Here is a 23,944-nt window from a genome sequence, read left to right on the forward strand (position 1 = left end):
AAAAAAAAAAGAAAAAAGAAAAAAATAGGGCTGGAAGTGTAGCTTGGAGTAGAATACCCCTGGGTCCCATCCCCAGTACCGCAAAAAAAAAAAAAATAAATAAATAAAATAAATAATTAAAAAAAATCAGGCTGGGAATATAGTTTGGAGGTAGAATGCCCTGGATTAAATCTTCAGCAACAAACACAAAAAAATAAAAAATAAAAAATAAAAAATAAATAAGGCCGGGCGTGGTGGCGCACGCTTGTAATCCCCGCGCTTGGGAGGCAGAGACAGGAGAATCGCGCAGGTTCGAAGCCAGCCACGCGTGCTGGCTTAGGAGACCCTGTTTCCAAATAAAAAATGTAAAAATAGGTCTGGGAGTGTAGCCCGGAGGTAGAAGGGCTTCCAGGAACCCCAGTACCACCAAAAATAAAAAATAAAAAATAAATAAAATAAAATAAAAAAATAAATAAATAAATAAAGAGAACAAACTAGTACTTGGGAGGCTGAGAGAGGAGATTCTCAGGTCTGGGGCCAGCCTCAGCAACTTATCAAGACCCTGTTTCAAAAATAAATAGCCGGGCATAGTGGCACAAGCGTTTAATTCCAGCGCTTGGGAGGCTGAGACAGGAGGATCGCTCAGGTTCTAAACCAGCCCCAGCTACTTAGTGAGGCTCTTAGCAACTTAGGGAGACCCTGTTTCCAAATAAAATATAAAATAGGGCTGGGAGTATAGCCTGGAGGTAGAATGCCTCTGGGTTCTGCCCCCAGTACCACTAAGTAAATAAATAAATAAGAAAGCCAGGAAGATCACAGGAAGATAGATAGATAGATAGATATATTAATTTAGGAGGCATTTACTTTTGGAAAGATAACTACAATTGGTTGATGGCATTAGTCATACCCTCTGGATAAAGAGCATCCTTATTTTTTGGTATTGGGGACTGAATCCAGAGGCATTCTACTTTTCAGCTACACTCCCAGACTGTATGTATGGTTTGCAGTACTAAGGATTGAACCCAGGGGGATTCTGCCTCAAAGTCACAACCCCAGCCCTATTTGTTTTTTTTTTTTTTTTTTTTTTGTGGTACTGGGGTTCCTGGAAGCCCAGTACTAGGGCTTGTACCTCGGGCTACACTCCCAGACCTATTTTATACTTTTTTATTTTGGAAACAGGGTCTCTAAAGCCAGCACAGCTGGCTTGGAACCTGCGTGATCCTCCTGTCTCCGCCTCCCAAGCGCAGGGATTACAAGCGTGCGCCACCACGCCCGGCCCTATTTGTATTTTTTGTGTACTAGGGATGGCATCTCAGGGGCTTTCTACCCACAGACTTACTATATATTTTTTTATTTTGAAACAGGGTCTTGCTAAGTTGCTGAGTGCCTCACTGAGTTGCTGAGGCTGGCTTTGAACTCGTGCCCTGGCTCAGCCCTCAGCATACTAGATGACAGAAGTGTACCACCACACCCGGCTATTAGATAAGGGCACTTTCTACTTATTAAAAACGATTGGTGTCTGGTCTTACATAAATGCTATATATGAATTCACTTGTTCTGCCTGCAGAGCAGCCCTCTAAGAGTTTGCCCTTTTAACTTTCTAAGATTATCACTCAGTGAATTTTCACAAACTGAAAATGCCATGTAACCAGCAGACATGAAAAGACTCCGTGTGATCCTTTTTTTCTTTCTTTTTTTTTTTTTTTTGCAGGTCTGGGGATGGAACCCAGGGGCATTCGACCTCTGAGCTACACCCCCTGCCCTATTTTTTATTCTTTATTTTGAAACCGGGTCTCACTGAATTGCAGAGGGCCTCGCTAAAGTAGCTGAGGCTGTCTGCGAACCGCGATCCTCCAGTCTCAGCCCTCCGGAATGCTGGGATTACAAGCTTGCGCCACCACGCCCGCTGTGTGATCCTACTGAGCCAGGCATGTAATCCAGGCATTAAGCGCAGGCCTGTAATCCCAGTAAGTAGTGAGACTCTTATCAATCTAGTGAAACTTTCAAAAAAAAAGTAAAATAGGGCTGGGAGTGTAGCTCAGAGGTAGGTGGCCTCTGGGTTCATCCCCAACACCAAAAAGTAAAGAAAATACCACACAGAGTGTATTTTATTTAGTTAATATCTCCTGTATTTAGCTGATAAAACAGGATCAGCTGGAAAGTAGCAAGGCCAAGAATTAGAGCTCAGGTCTGAGACCACTGCAGGACACCTTCAGCGTGGTCACACGATCAGCCACCAGCCCATAACCTTTGTTTCCGGAGCTATCACTAGCCGGGCACTACGGCAAGTTAGCTGCCAGTGATACAATGGTGTGCAGACCAGGAGGAGAAAGGCCAGGCCCGCCCGCATGAAGCTTATATACCAATGCGGAAACCAGGAGAACTGAGCTGACACATAAAGCCCTTCCATACACTGTGAAGAACCCAAGGTGGCGCTCAATCGAGAGAATTAGGGAGTGGAAAGGGCCTAGTTTTGAGAGACCCTAGACTTTCTCTAAGGAGGTGAGATTAACACTGAGAGCTCAAGGTTAGAGACGCCAGCCACACAAAGAACAACAGAAGGGTGCCGAGCGCCGGCACAGTGAGCGCCAAGTCCCCAGGAGGGCCGGAGCGCGGGGTGACCGGGACGCAGGGATGACAAGTATCAGCACGGCTGGAGTGACTTTGGAGGCAGAGAGAGAGATAAAGGAGCCAGTTTTGTAACCCAAAGTTAAAGGTTAATATAAAATTTGAGTGCTATGGAACCTATTATTTTTTATTTCTTTTATTTTTTTGCAGTACTGGGAATAAAACCCAGGGGTATTCTACCTCTGAGCTACATCTGCAGCCCCATTTTTTTATTCTTTATTTGGAAACAGGGTCTGAGTTGCAGAGGGACTAAGTAGTAGCTGAGGCTGTCCACGAACCGCGATCCTCCTGTCTCAGCCTCCTGAATGCTGGGATTACAAGCATGCGCCTCCACGCCCACTGGAAACTATTAGTTTTAAGCAAAGGAGTGCCATATTCCAGTTTTTTTTTTTTTTTTTTTGTTTGGCACTGGAGGTGGAACCCAGGTTTTTTCTACTTTCAGGCTATACTCCCAGACCTATTTTATACTTATTTGGAAACAGGGTTTCACTAAATTGCTAAGAGCCTCACTAAGTAGCTGAGGCTGGCTTCGAACCTGTACGGTCCTCCTGTCTCAGCCTCTCAAGCACTGGGATTACAAGCGTGTGCCAACATGCCCAGCTAGCCCTATTTTTTATTCTTCTTTTGGTGGCAATAGGGATGGTACCCTTCTACCTCAGGGCTACACTCCCAGACCTATTTTTAATATTTTTTATTTGGAAATAGGGTCAAACCTGCATAATCCTCCTGTCTCTGTCTCCCAAGTGCAGGGATTACAATTGTGCGCCACGACGCCCAGCTTAGTCATTATTTTGAAATAAGGTCTCACACTATTGCAGACGGCCTAAGTAGCAGAGGCTGGCTGCGAGCCTGTGCTCCTCCTGCCTCAGCCTCCCAATACTAGGATCACAAGGTGCGCTACTACGCCCGGTTCTTAACATTCTTTATATTTCTTACAGTATAAAGCATCTGGCTTGCCCACAAAATGGAATTTACTGAATCAATATTTGTGTAGTTTTACAGCAGATTCACTATTTCAATAAATATAACCATAAAATGTGTTATATGTGCTTTCTAACACACCACTCTATTTGAAGAATTCTTATTCCTTCCCACCAAACCATATTATTTTTTAATTCTTTAAATAAATGGTAGTACTACAATTTTTTCTTCCTTGTGCTTGCTTTATTTTCCACAATAACCATGTGATTTTATTGTTGTTGGTTTTGTTTTACTGCAGTACTGGGAATTAAACTCAGGGTTACGCCAGGCGTGGTGGCGCACACTTGTAATCCCAGCATTCGGGAAGCTGAGACCAGAGGATCGTGGTTCGTGGACAGCCTCAGCTACTTAGTGAGGCCCTCTGCAACTCCGTGAGACCCGGTTTCAAAATAAAGAATAAAAAAAAAAAAAAAAAAATAGGGCAGGGGGTGTACCTTGGAGGTAAAATGCCCCTGGGTTCCATCCCCAGACCCATGAAAAGAAAGGTTCAGAATTTTATTAATCAAAACATGTGCTTAGTATTCCATGTACTCTGCAAACCTCTCCCTCTCCCGTAGTCTTCATCTGCTCTGGAGTTACTCAGACCTGTCTGGGCGTCTTTTCTTTTTTGTAGTACTGGGACTGAACCCACAATATCAAGCATGCTAGACACACATCCTAACACTGAGCTACATCCCTAGGTCTTCTGTTTTATTCCGGCAGTACTGGGGATGGAGCTCGGGGCATTCTACCTCTGAGCTACACCCCCAGCCCTGCTTTTTTATTCTTTATTTTGAAACAGGGTCTCACTGAGTTGCAGAGGGACTAAGCAGCTGAGGCTGGCAGCGAACCTGCCATCTTCCTGTCTCAGCCTCCCAAGTACTGAGATTATAAGTGTGCACCATCACGCCTGGCTTCCCTATTTTCTTTTCTTTTTATTCGGTACTGGGGATGGAACCCAGGGGCATTCTACTTTCGAGCTACACCCCTATCCCTATTTTTACTCATTTGAAACAGGATCTCACTGAGTTGCAAAGGGCCTAGGTAGCTGAGGCTGGCCATGAACCGTGATCCTCCTGTCTTAGCCTCCCGAGCGCTGGGGTTCCAAGCGTGCGCTACCACGCTGGGCTTCCATCGGGCTTTCTAGCAATGTCCTGGAGCAGCTGCTCATGCAGTGGGCAGAAGGGCTCTCACGCTGGCTGAGCGCAACACGAGCAGCCGCCCGAGTGCGCCCTGCAGTCCCTTCCCTCCTTTTTTTGGGTTGAATCCTGAATCCTTCCTTCCTTGGCTGTCTCCCCTCATTTTGGCAAACATGTCTAGTAACTTTCTGAGAAGGGCAATAATGGAACACTCTTGGGGATACTGAGTATCCACAAACGTCCTTAGCCTACCTAAACACTTGAGTTTGACTCAGTTTAGAATTCTAGGCTGGAAATCATTTTCTCATAGAATTCTGAACAGATTGCTCAATAGCCATCTAGTTTCCAGTGTAGCTTTGGGAAGGCTGAAAGCACTTCAAGTATTTATTTGGTGCTGGGGAATGCAATCCAGGGGCATTCAACTTGTGAGCTACCGCCCCATTCCTTTTTATTTACATTTTTTGTAGTACTGGGGATTGAAAACAGGGGTGTTCTATCTCCCAGCTCTGTTTTGCTTTTTATTTTGAAATGGGTTCTCACTACGTTGCTGAAGGCCTCAGTAAGTTTCTGAGGCTGGCTGTGAACCTGTGACCCTCCTGTCTCAGCCTCCCCAAGTATATCACAGAAGTGTGCAACCATACCAGACTGTTTTACGTTTTGAAGCAGGGTCTCAACTAGGTTGCCAAAAATCTCATTACATTGCTGAGGCTGTCATCAAACCTGCAATCATTCTGTTTCAGCTTCCCAAGTACTAGGATTATAGGCTGCACCAACACGTGTAGAATTCATTCATTCATTATTTATTTTTTGGTGCTGGGGTTGAACCCAAGGACATGATACCTCTGGACTAGACCTCCAGCCCTATTATTTATTCTTTATTTTGAAACAGGGTTTCACTAAGTTGTGGAGGGCCTCACTAAATGCCTGAGGCTGGCTGAGAACCTGCAATCCTCCTGTCTCAGACTCGCAAGTACTGGGATCACAAGCATGAGCCACCAAGCCCAGTTCATTTTTTTTTTACGTGGTCTATTTTTTTTTGGCGGGTCTGGGGATGGAACCCAGGGGCATTCGACCTCTGAGCTACACCCCCTGCCCTATTTTTTATTTTATTTTATTATTTTGTGGTACTGGGGGTGGAACCCAGAGGCTTTCTACCTCCGGGCTATACTCCCAGACCTATTTTATATTTTTTATTTGGAAAGAGGGTCTCACTAAGTTGCTGAGAGCCTCACTAAGCAGCTGAAGCTGGCTTCGAACCTGTGCGATCCTCCTGTCTCAGCCTCCCAGGCGCGGGGATTACAAGCGTGCGCCACCACGCCCGGCTATTCTTTATTTTGAAACCAGGTCTTACTGAGTTGCAGAGGGCCCCACTAAGTAGCTGAGGCTGTCCACGAACCGCTATCTTCTGGTCTCAGTGTCCTGAATGCTGGGATTACAAGTGTGCGCCACCACACCCGGCATTAATGTGGTCTATTTTTCTTTTCCTGAAGTTTTTTTTTTTTTTTTTTTTGTGGTACTGGGGGTGAAACCCAGGGGCCTTCTATCTCCGGGCTACACTCCAAGACCTATTTTATATTTTATTTGGAAACAGGGTCTCACTAAGTTGTTGAAAGCCTCACTAAGTAGCTGAGGCTGGCTTCGAACCTGCATGATCCTCCTGTCTCAGCCTCCCAAGTGCAGGGATCACAAGCGTGCGCCACTACACCCAGCTTCCTGAAGTTTTTAAGATTTTCTGAGCTGGGTGTGGTGGGACTCCCTTGTAATCCCAGCATTTGGGAGGCTGAGACCGGAGGATTGTGGTTTGAAGCCAGCCTCAGCTACTTAGTGAGGCTCATAGCAACTTAGTGAGATCCTGTTTCCAAATAAAATATAAAATAGGTATAGGAGTATAGCCCGGACATAGAAAAGCCCCTGGGTTCCACCCTCAGTACCACAAACATAATTAAATAAATAAAGTAATTAGAATGGTCAGAATTGAGTGGCTAAGGAGGATGTTGTTTTGTTTCTTTAATGATGTTGGGGATTGAACCTCAGCCTTTTATTATTTCTGAAACAGGGTTTTGCCAGGTTGATGAGGGTCTACTTGCTGAGGCTGTCCTTGAACTTGCAATCTTCCTGTTTTAGCCTCCCCAATACTAGGATTACAAGTGTGAGCCACCCTGTCTACCAACCCACCATTTTGTTATGCAGAGCTAGAGACTAAATCCAGGCCTTCCCACTTGCTAGGCAAACACTCTACCAACCAGTAAGCCACAAAGCCACACCCCTAGTCCAAGTTACAACTTAAAAACAAACTTTTTTTTTTTTTTTTTTGGTGGTACTGGGGTTCCTGGAAACCCTTCTACCTCTGGGCTACACTCCCAGACCTATTTTTATACTTTTTTATTTGGAAACAGGGTCTCTTAAGCCAGAACGGCTGGCTTTGAACCTGTGCGATCCTCCTTCCTCAGCTTCCCAAGCTCAGGGATTCCAAGCATGCGCCACCACGCCTGGCAAAAAATTTGAATTCTTTCATTGATGTTTTTCTGTTCTGCTTTTGTTAATTATGTGTCTTGAGAATTAGGTTTGAATCACATATTCACATGTACTTGTTCACCCAACTAAAAATGCACTGTTTCACTGTCCTTTTCAAACCGACACCCTGGCTCTGCCTCTTCTGCTCATGCTTTAAATGTTGGGGCATGCAGGGCTTATTCCTGAGTCCCCTTAAAGATCATCAACATTTTCTGTAGAACTCATTCAAACTCAAATATTACTTTTCTGCTGACTACTCCCAGGTCTTTTTTTTTTTTTTTTCCAGTACTAGGGAATTGAACCCAGAAGTGCTCTACCTCCAAGTTACACCCCAGCCCTAATTTTTTTTTAAAGTAGGATCTTATAAGGTTGGTCTCAAATCTGCAATCCTTTCATCTCAGGTTCTAAAGTACTGGGATTAACAGGTGTGCGCCTCTCAGGTCTTTATGTCCAGCTTTTAGACTTTTTTTTTTTGGTAGGTACTTGCAGTTGAACCCAGGATCACTGAGCTACAGCCCCAGCTCTTTTTATTTTGAAGTAGGGTTATTACTAAGTTGTTGAGGCTGTCCTGGAACCTGAACTTGAGATCCTCCCATCTCAGTCTCCCAAGTACAGGGATTACAGGTATGCGCCACCACACCCTAGGCAGGCCTTTATACTTTGCTTCAGACTCTCACTGCCAAAGCTGGGCATGGTGGCACATGCTTATAATCCCAGTACTTGAGAGGCTGAGACAGGAGGATCACGGTTCGCGGACAGCCTCAGCTACTTAGTGAGGCCTTCTGCAACTAAGTGAGACCCTGTTTCAAAATAAAGAATAAAAAATAGGGCTGGGGTGTAGCTCAGAGGCAGAATGGCCCTGGGTTTAATCCCTAGCACCACTTGAAACAAAAACAAAAAATAGAAATCTCACTGCCTTCCCAATGTTTGCACTTGGATTGCCCAACAGGCGTCTTGAACTTCACCTGGCTCAAACAAGAGCTACATTTCACTCAAACCTGCTGCTCCTTTGGTATTCCAGCTCTGTAAAAATAATCAACATCCAGTTAATTACTCAGGCCAGAAACATACGGGGACTATCCTTGATTCGATTCCTTTCTCCCACTCCATAGGCAGCCCATCAAGTCTGTAGCTCAACCTCCTAATATCTCCCAAACCTATGTTCTTTTCTTGTTTGAGTGCTAAGAACTGAGCCCCGTGCCTTGCGCATGCAATCTACATCCCCAGCCCCGTCCCGTTTTTAAAATCCAGCGCCACCTCCATCCCAGTGCAAGCCCTGGCCACCGCGACCTCTTGCCTACACCCTTTATTTCCTCACTAGCCTTCTAAATTTTGTTTTTGCTACCAGAATTCCTATACTCCAATGAAGAAGTCAGTATAACCTTCAAAAGGCGTATCAGACCACTCACTTACCGCTTAAAATCCTGTAATAGAGCCAGGCACGGTGGTGCACGCCTGTAATTCTAGTACTTTGGAGCCTCAGGAGGCTGAGACAGGAGGATCCCAGGTTCGAGAACAGCCTCAGTAAATAGTGAGGCTGTCGTTAACGTATCAAGACACTGTTTCAAAATAAAAATTAAAAAAAAATAGGGCTGGGGATGTAGCTGAGGTAGAATACCCTCAAGTTCAATCCCCTGGACCACAAAAAAAATAAATAAATAAAAATTGATTTCTGACCCACACATGGTGGCCCAATAGATAAAAAAATTGATTGTGGGGACTTTCCCACTCGGGACCCCCTCCCCTTTTGGGGAGCTGTTCTCTCTCGCAGGTCGTGTTGGCCCTGAGAGAAGGCAGAGTGCATCTGAGGGCACGTGGCTCAGGCGACTCTCGAGTAGTGACCTGAAGGCCTCTGCTGGACATCATAGCTGGCCAGGCCCCTAGGGGTGACCTGTACCTCTTTTCTGGCAGATCGCGTGGACTCTGGGAGAAAGTAGTTTGCAACTGATGGGCACTTGGCTCGGGCGACACTCAGGTAGTGACCCTGAAGGCAGCTACTGGACCCCAGAGTTCCGACAGCCCCTATGGGGTGTTCGGCCACTTTTCTCTATTCCCTTCTGGCAGATGGTGCGGACTCCGGAAGAAAGCAGCCTGCACCTGAAGGCAATTCGGCTTGGGCTACTCTCAAGTATTGTCCTGAAGGCAGCTGCTGGACCCAGAGTTCCAGACCCTTTGGAGGTGTTCAACCACCCTTGCCCCATTCCCTGCTGCTTCCAATAAACCTTTTACTCCCCTTAAAAAAAAAAAAAAAATTGATTGTAACTTTTTCTTCTTGGTTACAATCAGTTCCCTGCCTACTTCTCCCCATATACATTTCACTTGTTAGTGAAGTCAAAATTTGTACATTCACACAGATACAAAATTAAGATTTTTTTTTAGTGGAACTGGAGATTGAAGCCAGGGGCATTCTACCTCTGAGTTATACCCTAACCACATTTTATTTTAAAACAGGCTATCACGAAGTTGAGGAGGGCCTAAGTTGCTGAGGCTGGCCTCAAATTTGAGATAGCTTGTCTCAGCCTCCAACATATTGAGATAACAAATGTGGGCCACCATGCTGGGCTAAAGTCATCTTTATCTGCAACAGAAAATTACCAGTTACTAGTGAATTATTTTATATCTTCATTTCAAGGAAAGCCCAATAACTGAGTGCTGAAAATTTCAGAAAATAAGACTTAATTAAATGAAATGCCTGTTTTGCTATTCTATTTTTGGTCCCAGTTTTTCTTTCTTTCCTTTTTAGTGCTGGGAATTGAACCTGGAGGGTGGGGGTAGGGCAGGAGAGGCATTCTGTCTCCAAATTACACCCCCAGCCCAATCTTATTTTATTTTGAAACAGGGTCTCACGAAGTTGAGAATCTCACTACTTGCTAAGGCTGGCCACAAACCTGCCACGCGCTGGGATTACAAGTGTGTCCCATCATGCCCAGCCACAGTTTAGACTTCTGATGGTTCCTAGCAAGCAGAGAAAATAAAAAACACATTCCCCAGCGTTTGAGTTGCCCCCACTCCCTGACTACTCACCCTGTGGGCAGACACTCCTCTAGTCTCTTATACTGGTAGCCAGAGTTGGGGTTGACTTGGCCCCCTGGGGTGCAGGCCGTAGCCTGGATAGTTAACTGATGGCAGGCACACTTGGACCTATGGAAGAAAGAAAGGTACCACAGCTAGAGATTGAGGCTCTTTTTTCCCCTTTGTGATGCTAGGAACTGAACCAAGGAGTGTTCTAGCTCTGAGCTACACCCCAGACTTATTTTATATTTATTTTGAAACAGGGTCTCACTAAGTTGCAGAGGAGAGGATCTCCTTATGTTGCTGAGGTTGTCCTTGAACCTGCAACCCTTCTGTCTCAGTCTCCCAAATACTGGGATTATAAGCGTGCACCACCAAGGCTGGTTGTGACCTTCTTTAAAGAAAGGAAGTACTAATAAAGGGATGGGGACAAAGTAGTGGAATTTCCTCTTTCTTCTTTTGTATGTGTAAATGAAAAGAAAAAAGGTGATTAAGACATAATAACAGACGCAGAGAACGAAGGAGCAAGTCAAAGTATGACAGGTAGAAATGCAAGAAAAAGGGGAAGAGAAACACGAGACACGGCTGGGCGTGGTGGTACATGCCTGGGATCTGAGCACTTGGGAGGCTGAGACAGGAGTATAGCACAGAGGTAGAATGCTCCTGGGTTCAATCCCTAGTACCAAAAGAAACGCAAGACACATGTACTCAGGATTATTCAGTGATACCACATCAGATTCCAGCTTCTTCCTTGTAACTTTCATGGGGGGCTATGGCAGATGTTCCAGCTGAGGGAGGAGGTAAGGGGTAACAGGGAAAAGCAGTATGGACATGAGGCAAAGACGGAGGTGAAAAGGAGGTAACCATGATACAGCTGGCGGTAGGACATGAATTCCCCTACTTACTTGTCCCGGCACCCATCCTTGCAGTCACAGCCAACCAGAAATTCAGGGCCCGTGTTAATGAAAACACCTTTGCCGGGGATACGTTCCTTGCTATAAGCCACCTGGGGTGGGGGGGTTGTATCAATCTCATTGACACAGGACAGAGGTACATCTTCTTTCCCATAGGTGATGTCCAAAATATAGTAAAAAGGCTTATAGGGCTGAAACTTGCGGTCCACAAGAACATACGGATCCAAACAGAACATCTCCAAGAAGAGGAAGTCACATCCAGTCTCAAAAAGGTAGCGTTCGATCTCCTGCATAGTCCGAAGGCAAAGGCCACAAGGTGTCTTATAGATAACATGGAAGCCCATCTTGCGGTTCACTCGGCGCCGGGCTGTCATCCGCCGGAAGTCATACAGCAGTGGAACTAACAGAGGGTTCTTGCCCCGGTACTGCTCACTCCTCATAGGCCTGATCCGAGACAGGCAAGTATAGCTGCAGACATGCGGCAAGTAGAATAGCTTCTCCATGGGGGCACGGTAGGAGGGCTCTGCCGGGGCCCTCTCCAGCATCCCATGGAAGGCTGGAGGGGCCGGAGAAGCTTGGGGTGCTGGGGCAGAGGCTGTTGAGCCTAAAGGAGATCTGCAAAGGAGATCCACAAGATCAGTTCAGTTGGTGGTGTAATTACGCTTCGAGCTAGCTAAGCCATTTCATCTTTCAAACAGCTGAGCTGAAGCTACAGATGACAGAAGGAAGTCAGACCTTCCCTTACCAAGACTGGATGACAGGCCCTGTTTACGCTTCTCTGAATGGTAACATCACTCTCGAGATGGTATATTTGCCTGTGGAATGTGAGAGTCCAGTCTTATACTGATGCTTTTTACCTGCTGTGTGTCCTATAATATGTCCTTATTAAAGCTTCAGGGTGCTTTGGTCCGGTTTTTGTGGGGATGGAATGCAGGGGGATTTGACCTCCGAGCTACACTCCCTGCCTGCCCTATTTTTTATTCTTTATTTTCATATTTTCAAACAGGTTCTCAGTAGCTCACTTCTAAGTAGTTGAGGCTGTCCGAGAACTGCGATCCTCCGGTCTGTCTCCCGAATACTGGGATTACAAGCGTGTGCCACGACGCCCAGCTAAAACTTCAGGTTTTTTTTTTTTTTTTCTTTTTGGTGGTACTGTGGTTCCTGGAAGCCCTTCTACCTCCGGGCTACACTCCCAGACCCATTTTATTTTTGGAAACAGGGTCTCTTAAGCCAACAAGGCTGGCTTCAAACCTGCGCAATCCTCCTGTCTCCGCCTCCCAAGCACAGATATTACAAGTGTGCACCTGGCAAGCTTCAGGTTTTTGAAAAGAGAAGGCAGCCTTTCTACTGTAGAAATGACAGCACCATGATCAAGGAGAAGTTTTGACAGGTAACTTTCTGGTTACATTGTCTATATAGGCATCTAGACTGTAATTCCATTCAATCACCCATACTTTCTGTTTCTTAGAAACTTCTTTTTTTGTTTATCCGCAGTACTGGGGATGGAACCCAGGGCATTCTACCTCCAAGCCACACTCCCAGCCCTATTTGTTATTCTTTATTTTTAAACAGTGTCACTGAGTTACAAAGGGCCTCGCTAAGTAGCTGAGGCTGTTCGCGAACCCAGATCCTCTTGTCTCAGCCTCCCAAACGCTGGGATTACAAGTGTGCAGCATCACACCCGGCTTGTTTCTTAGAAACTTCTAAGGTTAAAGGTTCATTTTCAAGCCCAAGCTCCTCACCATCATAACTAAACCACAACCTCCTGGAGCCAAGCAGCTTTCCCTCCAGTGACCCCAGTAAAGGCGGCTGACACCCAGAGCCCAGATGGCCTCACCTGTACGTCTGGCTGAGCCCGGGTTTCCCACCAGGGGCATTCTCACTGAGTGCAGGAGACGTTGGGGAAGAATGGCCGGAGCCCACAGATCCTGGCCGGAGGAATGATGTGCTCTTTTTGGCTACCTGCTTCCGTGATTGAGCAAGCTGGCTTTCCAAACTTCTAGAATATTTGAGAAGAGATCATATAGTAATGGATTCAGAAAACATAGGAAGAAAACTGAAGAGAACAGAATGAATAGCACTCACTCATTGTCACCTGCTTGGGGGGACAGAGCTGGAGCAGCAGGGGCCAGCGGGGCCGGCAGCGCTGGAGGTTGTGGGGGCTCTGCCGGCTTAAACTGGGTTCCAGTACTGGTCAGATCCTGTGTGTACTGGACAACAGGCCCTTTGCTCCTCACAGCACCTACGGGAAAAAGGAAACTGACCATTGAGAAGGTGACAGCTGTGTCAGCTTTATTCACTGACACGCCTGATCCTCAACAACCAGTAAAAAAAAAAAGCAGTAATAAGAGCCGGGTGTGGTGGTGCACACTCGTTATCTCAGTACTTGGGAGATAGGAGGATCGCAGGTTCGCGGCCAGCCTCAGCTACTTAGTGAGACTCTCCATAACTTAGTGGAACACTGGTTCAAAATTAAAAAAAAAAAAAAAAAAAAAAGCCGGGCAAGGTGGTGCACGCTTGTAATCCCAACGCCACTGAGGCTGAGACAGGAGGATCCCACAGGTTCAAAGCCAGCCTCAGCTACTTAGTGAGGCCCTGTTTCCAAATAAAATAGGGAGAAAGGAGCTCAGAGCCACAGAGGAGATACGCTGGCCTCATGCCAGAGGACGCGGCAGCAGCATCTTACTGCTGGAGGCAGTGGCGAATTCACGAAACAGCTCCAGACCAACGTACTCAACAGCCCACCAGGCTTCAGAGAGGAGTGGCGGACAGCGAGGCAAGGTGAGCCTCTGCAGAAGAGTCGGATGGAATTCAGCAGATTTTTCGGCGCAGGGAGCATCTAAAGCTCTCAGGGGCTGGGCTCAGCACACCCTGCAGGGACTCAGAGCGGAGCTCAAAACCAGAGAAGAAATACGCCAGTTTCATGGCCGAGGGCATGGCAGCTGCACCATATTGCCACCGGCAGCAGCAGCAGTGAATTCACCGAATCCACTACAGCTCCATCAGCACACTCAACAACAGTGAGTCAAATTACAGCCCCTAGAAGAGAAATCCCAGTACTGACTCCCAGGGACTTGACCCAGTGGGGGAGTGGCGGTGGCAGAGATATCACATCATAGGGGAATGCCCAACCTGCCCCCCACCCCCTGGTCTAAATTGACTCCCTGGGTCTGAGACTCTGCAATACAACCCAGTAAAGGAGTAGTGGTGACTGAGATACCACAGACTCAAGATCCAGAGCACCTTAAGTGAAGTCATAGTAACCCAGGGAAGAACCCAGAAAAGGCACAAACTTCCAAAATCATGGGAAAGAGGAATAACAATGGGGCAATGAATGCCCACAACCCCACAACATCAGAACCTGATAAAACAGAAATTCAGAGATTTCTAGAAGATCAAATTAGGAAAATAACTGTAGAAATAATAGAGGTGCTTCGAAAAGAACTCAGAGAGAGCCAAAAGGAGATAAAGGATGCAATTAATGAAGTAAAGGCCTCAATTCAAAGTATAAACAACCAATTAGACCACATGGAGAATAGAATCTCACTCCTAGAAGATGATCACTACAAAAATGAACGCATAGTTTCTAATCTAGAAAAATAAATCTGACAGCAGGAATCTGACATTGAAGAAATATGGGCCCATTTTAAGAGAGCTAACCTAAGAATAATTGGAATAGAGGAGGGAAAAGAAGGTGAAACCAAAGGGATCAACAATCTCTTCAAGGAAGTAATAGCAGAAAATTTTCCAAACATAGAGCAAGAGGTCGATACACAGGTCCAGGAAACTTATAGAACTCCCTTTAGACAGGATCAGAGAAGAGGATCCCCACGCCACATAATTGTCAAAATGACCAATGTGGAAGCCAAGCAGAGAACCTTAAAGGCAACAAAAACAAAGGGCCAAGTGACATTCAGAGGCAAGCCAATTAGAATCACTCCAGACTTCCCAAACCAAGTCATGAGAGCCAGAAGGACTTGGAGTAAGATATTCCAAACTCTGAAAGAAAACAACTTCCAGCCAAAAATTTCCTCCCCAGCAAAACTTTCTATCAAATTAGATGGAGAAATAAGAAGCTTCCATGACAAACAGAAACTGAAGGAATATATGTCTTCAAAACCAGCACTAGAGAAAATACTCAAAGAGATTAACTACAAAGAAGAAATAGGTAACACACACCAGAACCAGAGAAACAAGATTCTCCATCCAACAGACAACTAAGATTGGTTATCTGTGGAGATTCATTATTTATGTTAGTCTTTTACCTATCTCTAAGTAGTATTGTTTGCTTTTATTGTTGCTAATTTTTAGGATTTCTATTTGGAATATTAACATACCTTCAGATATAGCATTTGGAAATATTTTATCCCATTCTATCAGTAACTTTTAACTCTGTTTACATTGTCTTTGGATATACAATATTTTTTTTATTTTTTAGGGAGTTTGTTTACCCTTCTGTTGCGTGTGCCACTGAAATCATATCCAAGAAATCACTGCCAATTTCAATGTTGTGAGGTTTTATGACCCAGATTTTCTTCTTAAGTCTTAAGATTTATATTTAGTCTTAAGATTTATATTTAGGTCTTCTATCTATTTTGAGTTAATATTTGTATATGGTATTAGGTAAGGGTCCAATTTTATTCTTTTTCATGTAATTATTTTTCAACAATATTTAGTTAAGATTATTATTTCCTCCATCAAATGTTCGTGGAAACCTTGTCAAAAATAACTTGACAATATATGAAAATATTTATCTCTAGGCTTTTATTTAACTCCAATGGTTTATATATCTGCCTTTATAACAGTACTATACTGTTTCAATTATTATAGCTTTATAAGGTTTGAAATCAGAAAATATACATCTCCTAGCTTTGTTCTTTTTTGAGATTGTTTTGGGTATCTAGAGTCCATATTCCATATTAGGATAGATTTTTTTCTGAAAAATAAATAAATAAATGTATGATAGTTTCACCTAAAAAAAAAAGAAAAAAAAATATTCTCTGGTAAGAAAGAAAGCAAAAAGAAATATTGAAATGTTATCTTTAAGTCATCAAAAGCTTGGTATCAGACAAATTAAACTGTTATGTGAGATTATCATTTTTAATTTTGGATAAATTGCTATAATACTAGATGTCAACCACTAAGCCAAGCATGGGAAGGAGGGATGGGGAGGGAATGGGGTGGGGATCGGGTAGGGGCTAAGTGGGCGATGTGTGCATGTATGTCTACAAAAGTATTTTTTTTTATCCCATTATGATGTATGAATACAGTGTACCAATAAAAAATAAATAAATAAATAAGTAAATAAAATAGGTCTGGGAGGATAGCCTGGAAGTAGAAAGTCCCTGGGTTCCATCCCCAGTACCACACACACACACACACACACACACACACACACACACACACACACACACAAAAAAAAAAAAAAAAAAAAAAAAAAGCAAAGCCAGGCGTGATGGCATAAGCTTGCAATCCCAGTACTTGGGTGGCTGAGACAGTAGGACGGTGCAGATTTGAAGCCAGCCTCAGCAACTTAGGGAGACCCTGTTTCCAAACAAAATATAAAATAGGTCTGGAGTATAGTCCCGAAGTAGAAGGCCCCTGGGTTCTGGCCGCAATACCACAAAAAGTGTGTGTGTGTGTGTGGGGGGCAGAGCAAAGGGGGCGAATGTGGCTTGGAGGTAGAATGCCCAGTACTGCAATAAAACAAAACAAAAACAGAAAGTAATGAGCCAGGTGTTTGGAAGGCTGAGACAGAGGGACCCCAGGTTTAAGACTAGACCCAGCAACTTAGCAAGACCCTGCTTCAGAACAAAAAGAAGAACAGGACTGGCTGTGTAGCTTGAAGGAAGAATGTCCCTAGGCTTAAATCCCAGCACCACACACATACACAAAAAAGCAATGGAAAGTTGAGTGAATGCTAAAATCATCACTTCCTACTGCTGTATTGTTTGGTTTAGTTGTACCAGGGATTGAAGCCATGGGCATTCTACCTCCCGTCCCATTTTATTTTTTATTTTGAAATAGGATCTTGCCAAGTTGCTGAGGCTGGCCAGAAATCTGCAATCCTCCTGTCAGCCTCCCAAGTAGCACTGGGATTAAAGCTGTATGCCACTATATCAGCTTCAGTTCCTATTGTTTACATAACTGATGTGGGATGCTAACATGTGCAGGTTTTAATTTAAAAAAAAATTTTATCTTCTGTCACAGACAATTCATCTCTTTAATCATGCCATATACTTTGGTGAGTAAAATTTCAAAAAATGCAAAAAAAAAAAAATTTTTTTTTTTTTGGTGCTGGGGGTTAAACCTAGGGGCATTCTACCTCTAAGCTACACCCCCAGCCCCAGCCCTATAGTTATTTATCTTTATGGTAATGGGGATGAAACCCAGGGGCATTCTACTTCCAACCTAAAACTCCAGCTCTATTTTATTCTGAAGCAGGGTCTTACTAAATTGCAGATGACCTCAGTAAGTAGCTGAGGCTGGACTCGAACTTGCAATTCTCCTGTCTCAGCCTCCTAAGTACCGGGATTACAAGCATGTGCCACCAAGCTCGGCTTATTTTTAATTTTTGAAACAGGGTCTCACTGAGTTGCAGAGGGTCTCGCTAAGTCGCTGAGGCTGGCCTTGAACCTGCAATCCTCCTGTCTCAGCCTCCCAACTACTGGAATTACAAGCATGCGCTATCATGCCCAGCTGAAAAACACATTCTTTGATCAACTAATGTTGGTGGGAAAAATCAGTGTCTGACAAGGAACACAAACCACCCAAAACAGTCTAGGCTTAAAAAACAAAACAAAACAAAAAAAAGACTGCAGATCGGTACTCAAAGCGGACAATTCTCAAGCGGATAAGAGAAATAACTGCCACCCGTACCCTTGCCTACACCAGTTGCTTCACATTTTTATGTGGCTGTTCAGAACAACCGAGAGCCAAAGCAATGTGCAGGCAGCACCACAAATCCATCGCCACTACTGGGAACAATTCAGAGCACATGTGCTATTTCCAATGACTCAGTAGTATCACCCTGGTAAACAAAAGACAGCTACCGCACATAATCTCCTTTGCTAGGGCGCCACTTCCTCCTCTCTCAGGTATCTTCAGGACATACCCATATTTGGCCGTGTCCTGAGCTGTCCTCCTTGTTTCTTCTCCAGGGTAGAGGCAGAGGATGTCTTCATGCTGAACATGGGCTCTAGCCGTGTGGAGCCCCGATAGATCCACTCACATCTTTTGTCATCCTGGGGACAGGCAAATAAAGGAGGGCATGAAAATGGGTGGAAGGTTAACAATTTGTCCTGTCACTTGCGGAGAATACACACCACACTCCATCTCTGGAAATTTCCCTGATGAGCCCCGAACTCCCTATTTGATAAATATGTGCCAGGCTTCATTACTAGGCATCAGGAATAAGCAAATTAACACATAACCCTTGTTTAGAAAAATTACAGGAGAGCACTAGGTGCACTGGGACATGTCTGTGGTCCCAGATACATGGAAGACTGGACGGGAGGATAGTTTGAGACCTGGACTTAGGGAGAGTCTGGGAAACACAGCAAGGGCCTAGTGGAAAGGAAAAGGACATGGTGGTGTATGTATGTAGCCCACTACTTGGGAGGCTGAGACAGGAAGATCAGAAGATTGAGGCCAGCCTCAGCAACCTAGTGAGACCGTTTCAATGGAAGACCCCTTGGTTTCATCTAGTAACACACACACACACACACACACACATACACACACACACACACACACACACACACACACACACACACACACACACACACGTACACGTGCACGCAGTGACAAAGATCATAAGGCCCAAAGGAAAAGGGCTGAGATAACACAGAGAAGAATTTTATGAAGGGGGGTGAGAAGGGAGAAAAAGATGGATACAACTAAGTTAAGGGTAGCCTTGAATAAACAGATCATCAAGACCTCCAATGCTTGAATCCTCTTCTTTGTTAAACTATTATATCAAAACCCCAATTTTAGCCGGGCGTGGTGGCACATACTTGTAATCCCCGCGCTTGGGAGGTGGAGACAGGAGGATCGTGCAGGTTCGAAACCAGCCATGCTGGATTAAGAGATCCTGTTTCCAAATAAAAAAAGTATAAAAATAGGTCTGGGAGTGTAGCCCAGAGGTAGAAGGGTTTCCCAAACCCCAGTACCACCAAAAAACAAAACAAAACAAAAAACTAATTAAAAAAACCCCAATTTTGAGTCTGGTGTGGCCATGTACACTTGAAATCCCAGTACTCAGGAGGCTGAGAAAGGAGGAATGCAGGTTCTCAGCCAGTCTCAGCTATTTAGCAATGCCCTCAGCAACTCAGTGAGACCCTGTTCCAAAATAAAGAATGAAAAACAGCTGGGGTGTAGCTCGGAGACAGAATGTCCCTGGGTTCAATCCCTAGTACTGCAAAATAAAAGAAATCATACCTAGAAAAAAATGGAACTAGCTGCCCTCTCTGTAACTACAGGCAATGAGAATACTCTGAGAGAGGGAGGAAGAGGGAGAGAGAGACACACACACACAATCAAAACCAGGCAGATTAGTATCACAATTAAATTCAGGAAATTGAGCCAGGCATGGTGGTGCACGCTTGTAATCCCAGCATTTGGGAGGCAGAGACAGGAGGATCACGGTTTGTGGACAGCCTCAGCTACTTAGTGAGGCCCTTTGCATGTCAGTGAGAACCTGTTTCAAAATAAAAAGTAATAAATAAGGCTTGGAGTGTAGCTCAGAGGTAGAATGCCCCAGGTTTCATCCCTAGTAACACACACACACACACACACACACACACACACACACACACACACACACAATAATTTAAACATCTACCTGCAGTGGAACAAAAGGACCAAATAAAGTTTGATCAAAGCAGTAAAAACAGATACAAAGATACGAAGATAGCTACGAAGATAAAATAATCCACCTCATTACCTCTGTGTATGTCTTCCTTGGGTTTGAGCCCAAGGCTTTGTGCATGCTAGGCAGAAGCTCCATTACCAAGCCCCATCTCTGGCCCCTCGCTTTGGCTCTTCCGCCCAGCCTCGCCCCACCCTCACCCAGACACCTGCCTCCAGAACTCAAGGGATTAGTACCAGGAAGAGAATCCTGACGAGGCTGCCGTCCACCTCCTCCACTCGGGACTTCCACCACGTGCCTTCCCACTCGGTCTTGATGAGCTGGCCGTTCTTGAGCAGCACCATGGGGCGGTTGGGGTAGGCAGTGATATACTCCTCTATGAAGTCTCGGCAGGAGATGTCTTCTATGTCTTCCCAGGTCTTTTTCACTGTCCCAAGGAAGAAGGAGAGCTGAGAGACGGCAAGTAGGACATGTCTTGATAATAAAAAATGGATGCCAGACATGGTAGCACACGCCTGTAATCCTTATACTTAAGAGACAGGAGGATCGGAAGTTCAAGGACAGCCTCAGCAAGTACTGAGACTTATCAATCTAGCAAGACTATTTCCAAATAAGAAATAAAATCGTGTTGGGGTATAACTTATAACTAAGAGGTAGAACATCTCTAGATTCAATCCTCAATACCAAAAACAAAAAACAAAACAAAAATTCTTTGTCTCTCTCTTTTTTGTGGTACTGGGGTTGGAGCCCAGGGGCATTCTACCTTTGAGCTATATCAGCCTTACTTTTTGCCTGTGAATTCAGATCCTCTGTCTCAGTCTCCCAAATGCTTGGATTACAAGCATATCCCACCATGCCCGGCTCTTAATTTTTTTTTTTTTTGGTAGTACTGGGGGTGGAACCCAGGGGCTTTTCTACCTCTGGGCTATACTCCCACACCTGTTTTTTTTTTTAATACTTTATTTGGAAACAGGGTCTCACTAAGTTGCTGAGGCTGGCTTAGAACCTGTGCGATCCTGTCTCAGCCTCCAAAGCACTGAGATTACAAACATGTACCACCACACCCAGCCCTTACTTTTTTTTTTTAAATGGATTGAGCCCAGGGGCATTCTACCTCTGAGCTCCATCTCCCCTTCCCCCAGTCCATTTTTTGTTCTTTATTTATTTTGAAACAGGGTCTCACTAAGTTACAGAGGGCCTTACTATGTAGCTGAGGCTGGCTTCGAACCTGCGATCTCTCCTGTCTCAGCCTACCAAGTACTGGGATTACAAGTGTGCACCAAAATGTCTGGCTGAAAAGAACATCTTTTTTATGCCCCCCCCACCCCGGGGTTTGGGGATAAAACGATGAAACCCAGGGACATTTGACCTCCAAGCTACACCCCCTGCCCTATTCTTTATTCTTTATTTTTGAAACAGGGTCTCACTAAGTTGCAGCGAGCCTCACTAAGTAGTAGCTGAGGCTGTCCGCGAACCGCAATCCTCCGGTCTCGGCCTCCTGAATGCTGGGATTACAAGTGTGCACCACCACGCTTAGCTATCTTTTTTATTCTTTCAATGGTATACTGGGGATGAAAACCAGGGACCTTCTGCCTCTGGGCTACATCCTCAAATCTATTTTATTTTTTATTTGGAAACAGGGTCTCGCTAAGTTGGCTTTGATCCTGTGATACTCTGGTCTCAGCTTCCCAACAACTAGGATTACAAGTATTCACCACCGGGCCAAGCTGAAAGAACACCTTTTAAAACCTCAGTCACACAGAAATGAAATCAAAATACATCTACAATATGAGCAGTATGCTCAAGGTCAGTCATGATCTAGTGTCTCATTCTGGATACCAAGAGCCATCTGTAGAGATAGATAATAAAACTGTATTAGCCACATAAACCAGATGTATGCTCTTTAAGACTGGAAAACCAAAAACACTAGGCTTTTTAAACTGGGCACCAAGAAGAAAATTCAGGTTTGGTGGTGCATGCCGCAATCCCAGTATTTGGGAGGCTGAGACAGAAGTATTTCAGGTTCAAGGACAGTCTCAACAACCGAGTGAGATCCTGTTTCCAAACAAAAAAATAAAAAGCGATAAGGGTGTAGCTCAATAGTAGAATGCCCCTGGGTCCAATCCCCAGTATCACAAAAAATAAAAACAAAAACAAGCAGCCTGGTGGCGCTCACTTCTAATCTCTGCGCTTGGGAGGCAGAGACAGGAAGATGGCGCAGGTTCGAAGCCAGCCTCAGCTACTTAGTGAGGCTCTCAACATCTTAGTGAGACCCTGTTTCCAAATAAAATAGAAAACAGGTCTGGGAGTGTAGCCCAGAGGTAGAAGGGTTCCATCCCCAGTACTACCAAAATAAATAAATAAATAAATAAATAAATAAATAAATAAATAATAACAACTAAATAAAACCAAAAAGAAAAAATACAAGCTGGGTGTGGTAGCACATACTTAAAATTCCAGCATTTGGGAGAGGCTGAGACAGGAGGATCGCTGTTTGCAGACAGCCTCATCTACTTAGTAAGGCTGTCTACAACTCAGTGAGACCCTGTTTCAAAAATAGGGCTGGAGGTGTAGCTCAGAGGTAGAATGCCTACTTCCAAATAAAATTAATAGGACTGGGTGTGTAGCACGAAGGTAGAAGGGTTTCCAGGAACCCCAGTACCACCAAAAACAAAACAAAACAAAACAAAAAGAATGCCCCTGGGTTCAATCCCCAGTACTGCAAAAAAAATAAAATAAAATAATAAATAAATAAATAAAAATAAAAAGAAAGAAAAAAACAATACACTACAATAGATAGCAGAGGAAATTGATGGAGCTAAAGAAGAACGGAGGGACACTCACGTGGCCGGCAAATGGGATAAAGCTCTGACTGTGTGACATAGGAAGCATAGCCGTCATCGAAGAAAATGAGAAACCTGTAAGAGAAGAGTTAACGACAGATGTTGGCACACGCCTGGAATCCAGCACTGGGAGGCTGAGGCAGAAGGACTGCAGGTTTGAGGACAGCCTCAGCCAAGTAGTTACTCTGATCAGCCTAGTGAGAGTCTGTTTCCAAATAAAAATTAAAACCGGGCTAGGAGTGTACTTGTAGTGTAGAAAGCCTCTGGGTTCAATCCTCAGTACCAAAAAAAAAAAAAAAAAAAAAAAAAAAAAAAAAAAGATGCTGGTATATATTTAACACGACTTACAGATTTTTTTTTTTTTTGGTGGTACTGGGGTTCTTGGAAGCCCTTCTACCTCCGGGCTACACTCCCAGACTTATTTTTACATTTTTATTTGGAAACAGGGTCTCCTAAGCCAGCGCGTGCGGCTGGCTTCGAACCTGCGCGATCCTCCTGTCTCTGCCTCCCAAGCGCGGGGATTACAAGCGTGCGCCACCATGCCCGGCTTTTTTCAGATTTTTTTTTTTTTTTTTAACCAAAGGTCACTCCTCTGGATCACAACAGGACACACTCAACAAAAGAAATTCCATTAATTTTTCCTACTACATCCCTACTTTCAAAAACTATTCTTATAGCTGGGCGTGGTGGCGTACGCTTGTAATCCCTGCGCTTGGGAGGCTGAGACAGGAGGATCGCGCAGGTTCGAAGCCAGCCTCAGCTACTTGGTTAGGCTCTCAGCAACTTAGTGAGACCCTGTTTCCAAATAAAGTATAAAATAGGTCTGGGAGTATAGCCTGAAGGTAGAAAGCCGCTGGATTCTACCCCAAGTACGGGGGGGGGGGGGGGGGGGGGGGGAGAAAAAAACTATTCTTGTTCCTCTGGCATAGTCCTATGCTTGCAACCTTTTTTCTCTACTTCTTCCTTGTATGTGATTATGTGATTTCCCTCTTCGCATTAATTGATCAAAAATAAATTTTTTTTTTTGTTTGGTACTTGGAATTGAACCCAGAGGCATTACCTCCAAGTTATACCCCAGGCCAATTT

The 23,944-nt window shown here is 44.6% G+C and overlaps 1 protein-coding gene across 4 annotated transcripts in view; it reads right to left on the minus strand.

The window, feature by feature from the left end:
- The window catches only part of SETDB1 (SET domain bifurcated histone lysine methyltransferase 1), a gene marked incomplete at both ends in the record, with an annotated part of 54,359 nt that overhangs the window by 9,499 nt on the left and 20,916 nt on the right, over positions 1–23,944 (minus strand). For 2 of the 4 annotated variants that reach the window (XM_080692067.1, XM_080692065.1), the window contains 7 exons: positions 10,245–10,361; positions 11,138–11,761; positions 12,984–13,142; positions 13,232–13,388; positions 18,261–18,390; positions 20,252–20,442; positions 22,860–22,933. In XM_080692067.1, coding sequence (XP_080548193.1) covers positions 10,245–10,361; positions 11,138–11,761; positions 12,984–13,142; positions 13,232–13,388; positions 18,261–18,390; positions 20,252–20,442; positions 22,860–22,933 — 1,452 coding nt within the window. Of the gene's footprint in view, positions 1–10,244; positions 10,362–11,137; positions 11,762–12,983; positions 13,146–13,231; positions 13,389–18,260; positions 18,391–20,251; positions 20,443–22,859; positions 22,934–23,944 lie in introns of all 4 variants that reach the window. The other 2 variants (XM_080692066.1, XM_080692064.1) reach the window with 1 other exon arrangement.

Source organism: Muscardinus avellanarius, assembly GCF_963383645.1.
Source record: "Muscardinus avellanarius genome assembly, chromosome: 3".
Taxonomy (NCBI): Eukaryota; Metazoa; Chordata; class Mammalia; order Rodentia; family Gliridae; genus Muscardinus; species Muscardinus avellanarius.